Source organism: Hyperoodon ampullatus (assembly GCF_949752795.1).
Source record: "Hyperoodon ampullatus genome assembly, chromosome: 17".
Taxonomy (NCBI): Eukaryota; Metazoa; Chordata; class Mammalia; order Artiodactyla; family Ziphiidae; genus Hyperoodon; species Hyperoodon ampullatus.
In genome coordinates, this window is record NC_136930.1 from 16,645,834 (window position 1) to 16,657,000 (window position 11,167).

At 39.5% G+C, this 11,167-nt stretch overlaps 1 protein-coding gene across 7 annotated transcripts in view; it reads left to right on the forward strand.

The window, feature by feature from the left end:
- Nucleotides 1-10,941, forward strand: part of TERF1 (telomeric repeat binding factor 1) — a gene marked incomplete at its 5' end in the record, with an annotated part of 36,020 nt that extends 25,079 nt beyond the window's left edge. For 4 of the 7 annotated variants that reach the window (XM_079722635.1, XM_079722637.1, XM_079722638.1 and 1 more), the window contains 2 exons: nucleotides 3,406-3,508; nucleotides 10,748-10,941. In XM_079722635.1, coding sequence (XP_079578761.1) covers nucleotides 3,406-3,508; nucleotides 10,748-10,924 — 280 coding nt within the window. In that variant the 3' untranslated portion in view covers nucleotides 10,925-10,941. Of the gene's footprint in view, nucleotides 1-3,398; nucleotides 3,509-10,747 lie in introns of all 7 variants that reach the window. The other 3 variants (XM_079722634.1, XM_079722636.1, XM_079722640.1) reach the window with 2 other exon arrangements.
- Nucleotides 10,942-11,167: the final 226 nt, after the last annotated feature.

Here is an 11,167-nt window from a genome sequence, read left to right on the forward strand (position 1 = left end):
CTTACACTGTGTCAAATACTCCTTAAACATTATATTAAGAAATTACAACAATCCTATAAGGTAAATATTATTCCTTTTTTAAACAGATGATGAAAAGACAGGCACTAGGAGGTGAGATGACCTTTAAAGGCATAAAAGAATCAAGAGGGCTTCCCTGGTGGTGCAGTGGTTGAGAGTCCGCCTGCCGATGCAGGGGACACGGGTTCGAGCCCTGGTCCAGAAAGATCCCACATGCCGCAGAGCGGCTGGGCCCGTGAGCCATGGCCACTGAGCCTGCGCGTCCGGAGCCTGTGCTCCACAACAGGAGAGGCCACAACAGTGAGAGGCCTACGTACCGCAAAAAAAAAAAAAAAAAAAAAAAGCAAAGCTAGATATAGACTATACCTCGTGACCTATGTTTGAGCATCCTGTCTTACTTAGAAATTACCCTGATATCCAAAATTATACTTACCGTTTATACTAGATTTTAAAGTTAACTAAGGATCTTGGGAATTATATTTAAGCTGACCTATTACAGAACCGAATTACTGCTGCTATCAAAAAGTTTGTCAGAATTATACTTCAGTTTAATTAAACACATACTTTTTTTCTTATTAGTTATCTATTTTATACATATTAGTGTATATATGTCAATCCCAATCTCCCAATTCATCCTGCCACCCCCTGCCCCACTTTCCCCCCTTGGTGTCCATACATTTGTTCTCTACATCTGTGTCTCAATTTCTGCCCTGCAAACCGGTTCATCTGTACCATTTTTCTAGGTTCCACATATATGCTTTTATATACAATATTTGTTTTTCTGACTTCACTCCATATGACTGTCTCTAGATCCATCCACGTCTCTACAAATGACCCAATTTCGTTCCTTTTTATGGCTGAGTAATATTCCATTGTATATATGTACCACATCTTCTTTATCCATTCGTCTGTTGATGGGCATTTAAGTTGCTTCTATGACCTGGCTATTGTATATAGTGCTGCAGTGAACATTGGGGTGCATGTGTCTTTCTGAATTACGGTTTTCTCTGGGTATATGCCCAGTAGTGGGATTGCTGGGTCATATGGTAATTCTATTTTTAGTTTCTTAAGGAGCCTCCATACTGTTCTCCATAGTGGCTGTATCAATTTACATTCCCACCGACAGTGCAAGAGGGTTTCCTTTTCTCCATACCCTCTCCAGCATTTTTTGTTTGTAGATTTTTCTGATGATGCCCATTCTAACTGGTGTGAGGTGATACCTCATTGTAGTTTTGATTTGCATTTCTCTACTAATTAGTGATGTTGAGCAGCTTTTCATGTGCTTCTTGGCCATCTGTATGTCTTCTTTGGAGAAATGTCTGTTTAGGTCTTCTGCCCTTTTTTTTCTTTTACACTTTAAACATCTTACAATTTTATTTGTCACTCATACCTCAGGAAAGGCAAAAAAGAAAGTAAATATATTAGCTTGGTGGAGTCTTTGGTAGAATTAAGAATATAACGGGGCAACACCTTGCAATTCTATAGTGCAGTATCACAAGCAGTGTATTGACATTGATTCAACCAAGATATAAAGTAGTTGCATCACCACAAGGATACCTTGTGTTGCCCTATTATAGCAGATATAACTGTTTTAAAAGTTTATTTTTTAATTCTGGTCGGTACTACTATAAATTCTAAGTAATATGTTTGTATTTGCATTTCTTTCAACAATTGCTCTTAAACTAGGAACTTTAATACTCACTTCCAGAGTTTTATTAGTTTTAAATCTACTATTGGTTGTCTTTATAACTCGAAATAATATACTGCTATATTTTATTTGATTTTAGATAATACCTCCTGACTCCCTATAATGTGAAAGGAGGAAATTACCACTCCTTCACCTCACTTTTCTTCTCCTACCCATGTTTTCTGCCTTCTCACTGCTGTCCTCTATACCCTACTTTTACATTGTCAAGGTTTACAATATTGTACATCTTTTTTTATGTTAATTAATTTTATTTTTTTAACATCTTTATTGGAGTATAATTGCTTTACAATGATATGTTAGTTTCTGCTTTATAACAAAGTGAATCAGCTATACGTATACATATATCCCCATATCTCCTCCCTCTTGCATCTTCCTCCCACCCTCCCTATCCCACCCCTCTAGGTGGTAGTCACAAAGCACCGAGCTGATCTCCCTGTGCTATGCAGCTGCTTCCCACTAGCTATCTATTTTACATTTGGTAATATTCATAAGTCCATGCCACTCTCACTTCATCCCAGCTTACCCTTCCCCCTCCCCATTTCCTCAAGTCCATTCTCTCTGCCCTTTTTTTTTTTTTTTTCTGTACACGGGCCTCTCACTGTTGTGGCCTCTCCTGTTGCAAAGCACAGGCTCCGGTTGTGCAGGCTCAGTGGCCATGGCTCACGGGCCCAGCCGCTGCACGGCATGTGGGATCTTCCCGGCCCGGGGCACGAACCCATGTCCCCTGCATCGGCAGGTGGACTCTCAACCACTGCGCCACCAGGGAAGCCCTACCTATTTTTTGATTGTGTTGTTTTTTTTAATATTGTGCTGCATGAGCTGTTTATATATTTTGGAGATTAATCCTTTGTCCGTTGATTCGTTTGCAAATATTTTCTCCCATTCTGAGGGTTGTCTTTTTGTCTTGTTTGTAGTTTGCTTTGCAAAAGCTTTTACGTTTCATTAGGTCCCATTTGTTTATTTTTGTTTTTATTTCCATTACTCTAGGAAGTGGATCAAAAAAGATCTTGCTGTGATTTATATCAAAGAGTGTTCTTCCTGTGTTTTCCTCTAAGAGTTTTATAGTGTCCGGTCTTACATTTAGGTCTCTAATCCATTTTGAATTTATTTTTGTGTATGGTGTTAGGGAGTGTTCTAATTTCATTCTTTCACATGTAGCTGTCCAGTTTTCCCTGCACCACTTATTGAAGAGGCTGTCTTTTCTCCATTGTGTATCCTTGCCTCCTTTGTCATAGATAAGTTGACCATAGGTGTGTGGGTTTATCTCTGGGCTTTCTATCCTAGAATGGCCCTTCTTCTTGATACCCTTTGCAGGAGCGGTTCTGCCAGGCCCAGGTTGGAAAAGAAACACCCCCACCCTGATTTTCAAAGGCTGATCTTTGCACTATATCACGCTGCTTCCAGATTCAAAGGGAAAAAACTAAACAGTTATTTTTTTCAAAAAATAGCTAACCAGTAGATAGGAATTTCATGGTAACCTTTAAAAATATTCTTCTGGGACTTCCCTGGTGGTCCAGTGGTTAAGACTCCATGCTTCCACTGCAGGGGGCATGGGTTCAATCCCTGGTCAGGGAACTAAGATCGCACATGCTGCACGGTGTGGCCAAAAAAAAAAAATTATATAATTCTTTTAATGTGAGACAATTTTTGATGACGGCATTTCTACTTTTAGGTGGAAGAAAGAAAAAACAGAACAGTAGGCAAGCCGCTGAAAGCAAGAGAATACATGTTTTAAACAGTCAGCCTCCAACTCTTGAAAAACATCAACCTAGAAAAAGACAGGTATGTTTATTATAATTAATAATACTTAATGGATATTAAAGTCATAACTTGAATAATTGTGATTATTTCACATTATTTATGTTCAACCCTAAAAAATCTTGAGGATAAAATGTTTTCTCTTTGCCATCTTTAATTTTGCCATCTTAGATTTGTTGATCAATTTGCCTATTCAAAGTTCACCCACATTTTAAAGATATTCTTAAGCTGGGTGTTAGTGACATTTATTTAGAATTATTGTATTACTGTCATCATAAAATCAGTTCATCAGATGTAGGGTGGAACTTAAATCTGCTTGATAAGCTTTTATATTTGTATCTTCCTAACAGATTCTATTTATTTATTTACTTATTTAATTTATTTATTTTTGGCTGTGTTGGGTCTTCGTTGCTGCATGCGGGCTTTCTCTAGTTGCAGCGAGCAGGGGCTACTCTTCGTTGAGGTGCACAGGCTTCTCATTGTGGTGGCTTCTCTTGTTGCGGAGCACAGGCTCTAGGCACACAGGCTTTAGTAGTTGTGGCACACGGGTTCAGTAGTTGTGGCTCACGGGCTCTAGAGCACAGGCTCAGTAGCTGTGGCGCACAGGCTTAGTTCCTCCGCAGCATGTGGAATCTTCCCAGACCAGGGCTCAAACCCATGTCCCCTGCATTGGCAGGCGGATTCTTAACCACTGCGCCACCAGGGAAGCCTCCATAGATTCAATTTAAGTAAGATTTTTCTGTGCTTTAAAAAAAAGAAAAAATATCGTTTGGTAAAGAATTTTTCTATTCAGAAAGCCACAATGGGTCCCTTTTAGGATTCATTTCATTTGTTTGCCCTCTCAGTGATTATAGGCCTGTGCCATCCGTCCAGTTTCTGAAACGATTGTTTACTGTATTTTATCTGGTTTTCTAGTTGTTCACAGCAGGTGAGTAAATCTGGTCCTTGTTCGATCATATTGGCAGTGGAAGATGATCCTATACTTTTCTTCTTACTCTTCTTTATTTCAGATGCTTTTTTTTTTTTTTTTTGATAAGCTATTTGCAAATGGTTCATTGTTGAGGGGCTAGGGTCAAGTTCTAGGTTACTAGGGATATCTCCTGTGACTCAAGTTTATTTTGACCATGACTTCTCCCCCAGTGAACATAGCAGTCAACTCCAATTTTTGGTTTGCTTCCTGCAACTATTGCTTGTCTGCATGATTCCTAATTTAGGTCCACCACCTCTACTTTTTGGAGGTAATGCTGGTTGAGGGAGGCTCCTGCTGTTGCAGACCAGGGATTTAAGGTGTACAGCTCAGTATATGTTCCTGACTTTGGAAACGTGTACGCCACGGGCTTTCTGTGATCTATAGGTAGAGTGGCTGTGCTCCACTTCTTCACAAACCTTTTGTCAGTTTCCACCAATAACGGACCCCATTCACCTTTGTTATGGTTCAGGCCAAAGGGTTCTCTTAATTTTACGAGTTTGGGATTTCATTTCTCTCCTTGTTTCTGTTGGGTGAATTCCCAAAGGAGAATGAGGAAATGTTGACCTTATGCCACTATGTGCAACCAAAAGTCATATATATTTTTTGTCTTTGATTTTTTTTTCCCACTTTGAATATGATGTACCAAGATGTAGATTTTTTGGTATTTATCCTTCTTTGTGTTCTCTGAGCTTCCTGCACCTGTTTTGTTTTGTTTCTTTAATAAATTTATTTATTTATTTATTTTTGGCTGCGTTGGGTCTTTGTTGCTGCGCGAGCTTTCTCTAGTTGTGGCGAGCGGGGGCTACTCTTCATTGCAGTGCGCAGGCTTCTCATTGCAGGTACTTCTCTTGTTGCGGAGCCGAGCTCTAGGCATGCAAGCTTCAGTAGTTGTGGCTCGCGGGCTCTAGAGTGCAGGCTCAGTAGCTGTGGCGCACGGGCTTAGTTGCTCCGTGGCATGTAGGATCTTTCTGGACCAGGGCTCGAACCCATGTCCCCTGCATTGGCAGGCGGATTCTTAATCACTGCGCCACCAGGGAAGTCCGAGGGCAGGCTTTGTTAATGAGAACAGAATGCTCTGGATGTATTTTGAAATGGGTATTTTCCTCTTCCACCTGCTAGAAGCAGGAGGAGATTATTCTGTCATCTTCACCCTGAGAACCTGGTGGGGCTTTTGGAGAGAAAACTCACAAGTTTGTGGGCCCCCTAAGATTGGGCCACTGGAGTTTTTAACTCAAGCTTGTTCACAATGAGCCTCCCTCAATTTGTCCATCACAGTTAAATGTTCCTCCCAGTACTGGCCCCAGCTGTGAGCTGCTTCTCCTGGCCTTCTGCTTCCACTAAGCTATGATTCTCTGTATCCACCTTTCTGTTTGCCCTGTGACATTAATTTTCTGATGGATCTAGGAAGAGTTGTTGACTTTTCAGGTTGTTCACCTTTTTTCTTGTTGTGATGACTGAGGTGATATTTCCAAGCTCTCCAGGTTGGTCTAAAATCCAGAAGTCTCTGCCTCATACATTTTATCTTTCCCTGTTCTTCTGGCAACAGTTCTAAACAGGATTATAGGTGTTACTTATAGATATATATCAAGAAAAGTTTCTGTCTTTTTTGTATTTGAAACGAAATATGGAATATCAACTACATAACATAGAATACAGGTGATATCGTCTATCACTATTTACTATGTCAAAAAACAATTCTGTGTCTGGTTTTATTTTTAGCGTTCCACTGTTGGCTTTTTGGTGGGATAATTTGTTTCAGATGAGTGAATGATTTTATCTTACTTTGTGTTGAGATTTTGGTTCTTTAGAATTTTTTATTGCAGTATTCTTGCACAGTTTCTTCTTGGACAGTTTCTTCTCACTGCATTTGTATGTTAAACAGACAAAGATATTTTTGCCTGCCTCATCACAGTTTGAAAAGAGGCCTTCCTTTTGTAAATTTATTCAAGAAGAGAAGTGAGTACCTTTCTACAATAAAGACTTTTTCCCCGTAGATGGTATGCAATGGGAATTATGATACAATATTTTAAAAATTACAAATGATATCATTTTTAATATACATCATGTTTTATTTTAAAACATGTCTACACTACACTGAGCACCTACACAGGTGTGACCAAGAAACCCACAATCCTGTCTCAGCACGCAATGGGTCCAGTGTGTGACTTGAGGTTGACTGTTATTTTTCACAGTAAGAGAAAAAAGAGAGGATAAGAAAGATGAAAAAGCATTATTCCCAACTCCTGTTCAGGAATCTGAGTGATGAAATGGAAGGATATTTCAGTTTATAAAGCTCTTCCAAAGCCCCTTCTCACAATCAGTTGATGTTTAAACATGGAACCTGGGGTGGTGGGCCAGCTAGAGTTGAGCAACACAAGGGCACACTGTTTAAAATAACTTCCACACATTACTGCAAACAATGGGGGGAACGGGCTGTGCTTTCAGACTGATAGTTTACTTTTTCCTGTTTTATGAACCTGTGAAGTTTAGAGGATATAAGAACTGCACAACCACAATCGTGACACAGCGTCTGCTCAGTATAAAAACTTTTTGTTTAGGGGAAAGAATCCAGTTGGCCTGTGGGAAGAAATGTCCTGAGTTGGACGGTGCCAATATATAATATTCAGTTGTGACCCCACAGAAATATGTGGTTTACAGTGAAGACTAGGAATCGGGTCTCTAAATCCAGCTGCTTTTTTAAAATTAGTATTTTATGTGATTATGTTTGCCTCCTATATCTTTCCCCTGAGGCGGAAAGTAAATGTTAGAAAACTGGCGGGTTCTAGTCTCAGAGACACACACAGGGTTTCTTTGTGTTTGGGCACCACTATGGTTCTTGGTTGCTGGAACACTTCAGCCTCTGGCACCATTGGGCCTGCAGCAGCCTCCTCAGCATCACGGGCTGAGATCTCCATATTCCTGAACAAAGTAGCCAATCTGAAGGTCTTGGATCATGGGAAAGCGATGCGCCCTTAGCTCTGGCTCCCCATCCTCTGAGGGAAGTGAAGGGGGCAAGTAGGGGCACACCTTTGAGTCACCAAGTCATTGATGGAGAAGGCAGTAGAGCAAGCCTAGAGCTTACCCGGTGGCCTTGTGAGAAACAGTTCCTTCTCCAAAGTATAGACTTACTGGGACTTCCCTGGCAGTGCAGTGGCTAAGACTCTGCCTTCCAATGCAGGGGGCATGGGTTCGATCCCTGGTTGGGAACTAAGGTCCCACATGCCGTGGGATGCAGCCAAAAATTAAAAAAAAAAAAAGTATAGACTTTACTATTTATGATCTAAAATAGAGGTCTTTTTTTTTTTTTAAATAGAGGTCTTTGAAATGATTTATCTGGACCAGTGAAAGATAGTTGCTCACTACGTATTATCCAAGTTTAGATTTTCTACTTGATTATTCACACCAAATCAGGCTTTAAAAATTAGACCAAACTAGGCTGGAATGTGTACATTTCAACAGATCAGAAACTGTAAAATGCTTCTGCCATTTACTGACATAGCACTAGACCCAAGGATTCCATTGGTGTAAGTAAATACCATTTTTAAAGTATTACTGAAGCATTGTTTTTTCCTCTAAAAGGCACTAGAAATGATATGCAATTTTTGAAGTATAAGTAATACAAACTTTTTAACCTTACGGAAAGAAAAGATTGGTGCATTTTAATTTGTTGTATGCTGTTTGTATCTTGAGTTGTGGGCATGGCTAGGGTTGTTATGATTCTCTTAATTGATTTTATTTTTTATCTTTCAAGTAAAGCAAAAGACAAAAGAGAATAGTACTAAGGGCACAGTTTTTGCTTGTGTCCTGAAATACATTATCTTTTTTTTTGCCATACCGCAAAAAAAATGTCTTTGTCTAGAGGTTGATTAGCTGTGCCCTTGTAGGCAGCACAGTTGCTGATAGGTGGCGGCTCAGACCCGCAAGAGGTATAATGATGGACACTGCCAATCTTATGGCCCTGAGCCATACACAAGATAGTTTTCATCTCACGTTTGTCTACAAGCATCTGGAGGTTCTCTTTGATAGTGTGTGAGACAGCTGAGCTGGATTCTTTTTTTCTTTAATTGTAATAAAAGACACAAAACAAAATTTGCCATCCTAGCCATTTTAAAATATATCGTTCAGCATCATTAAACACATCTTGTGCTACCATTACCACCATCTATCCACGGCGCTCTTTTTTTTTTTTTTTTTTTGGCGGTACACGGGCCTCTCACTGTTGTGGCCTCTCCCATTGCGGAGCACAGGCTCCGGACGTGCAGGCTCAGCGGCCATGGCTCGCGGGCCCAGCTGCTCCAGGGCATGTGGGATCTTCCCGGACCGGGGCACGAACCCGTGTCCCCTGCATCGGCAGGCGGACGCTCAACCACTGCGCCACCAGGGAAGCCCTACGGAGCTCTTTTTATCTTGCAAAACTAAAACTCTGGACCCATTAAACAATAACTCCTCATTCGCCCCTCCCCCCAAGCCTCTGGCAACCAACTTTTCTACTTTCTGTCTGTGAATTTGACTATTTTAGGTACCTCATATAAGTGGAATCCTACAGTATTTGTTCTTTTGTGTTTGACTTGTTTCACTTAGCATAATGTCCTCAAGATTCATTTACATTGTAGTATGTGTCAGCGTTTTCTTCCTTTTTTAAGGCTGAATAATGTCTCGTATTTATATACCACATTTTGCTTATGCACTTCTCCATCAGTGGACACTTAGGTTGCTTCCACCTTTTGGCTATTATGTGTAATACTGCTATCAACAGGGGTGTACAGATTTCTCTTCAAGTCTCTGCTTTCAGTTCTTTTGGATATATACCCACAAGTAGAATTGGGTCACATGGTACTTTTAATTTTTGAGGAACCACCATACTATTTTCCCCAGCAGTCACACAGTTTTTCATTCCCATTAACAGCACGTGAGTTCCAGTTTCTCATCGTCGCCACCACCTATTATTTTCTAGTTTTTTTGATGGTGGACATCCTAATGGGTTTGAGGTGACATTTCCTGGTGGTTTGGATTTGCACTTCCCTAATGATTAGTGATGTTGAGCATTTTTTTCAAGTGCTTATTGGCCATTTGTATATCTCTTTTGGAGAATTGTCTACTCAAGTCCTTTGCTCATTTTAAAAATTTATTTATAGTAATACATAGCATAAAACTTACCACCTTAATCATTTTTAATTGTATGATTCACTGGCATTAAATGCATTCACGTTGTTGTGCAACAACTTCCGGAACTTTTTCACCTTGCAAAACTGAAACACTGTACTCATAAGACAGCTCCCCATTTCCCGCTTCCTCCCATTCCCTGGCAGCCACCATTCTACTTTCTGTTTCTGGGAATTTGACTACTCTAGATATCTCATGTAAGTGAAATCTTACAGTATTTGCCTTCCTGTGACTGATGATGAATGCATTTTTAAAGCAAATGTGAGTCAGCTGGGGAGATTATTCATAGTTCAGAAACAGTAAGTAATCACTTAGGTGATCATATTGCTCCTTAGCATGTCAGCAGCAGGAGTGATTAGTTGGTCACCTACAGCAAATGCCAGGTGTCAGTAATCTTTTTCTGTGTATAATACGGAATTTGACTTTTAAAATTCTTCAGTCATTTTCTCCAAAAACAAAATAGTGTTTTTTTAACTAGTTTGTGTTAGTTCTCAAAAATCTGTTTTAGAGAAGATTTGAGTTTTATGTGTGTGTGTACTTTGCCCAACATAGAACAGGGTTTTCACGGAGTTCATTAAGGGAGAATTAAATATTCATAAGTTCTCATTGGTATTTGTGAATCCTACATATCTCTAATCTATTAACAGTTGTAGAAAAGCATCTTAAGAGACAGTGTGGGCTTAAAGTCAGATGAATTGGGTTTGTGTTTAGCTCCGTCGCTTTGTAGCTGTCTGATCTTGGGCAGCTGAGCCGAAGTGTGTTCATGTAAAATGAACGGTAATATAGTCAGGACCCTTGACAGTATCACCACAGTAAGATCTTACAGAAATCTAAGATATGTTTACAGAATTTCTTCCACCATTAAGAAATTGTAACATGATACTGATAAAAAAAAGTTGTATTTATAGTAGATATGTTATTTACGGAATTGTTTCTGTGAATAACTGTTCTACTTTTTATCTACTTTTGACGGATGTTAACTAGACTTATTGTGGTGATCATTTCACAATATATATGAATACTGGATCATTATATTGTACACCTGAAACTAATAAAATGTTGTCATTTATACCTCAATTGAAAAAAACATAATTGTTTCTGTGAATAACTATCTTACTTTTCATCAAAAGGCGTGGATTTGGGAAGAAGACCAGAATCTGAGATCTGGCGTGAAGAAATACGGAGAGGGAAATTGGTCTAAAATACTATCACATTATAAATTCAACAAGCGAACAAGCGTCATGTTGAAAGACAGATGGAGGACTATGAAGAAGCTGAAGCTGATAAACTCAGACAGTGAAGACTGAGTGTCTTTGCGGAGCCTGATAAGACAACAGTTAAACATTTTGATTACTGCATTTTGCATGAAACTTGGTGGTCATTAATGTAGCTTAAAATTTTGTTTAAAGCATTACAGTATTTTTCTGTGGCACAGTCATTTAATATGAGGATTTGTTATGAGAGCAAGATAAGAATCTTTTCACTCTGATAAAAAAATAAACTTTTTGAGCCCTAGTGCTTTCAAAACTCCTACCTCCAAACCCTGTTCC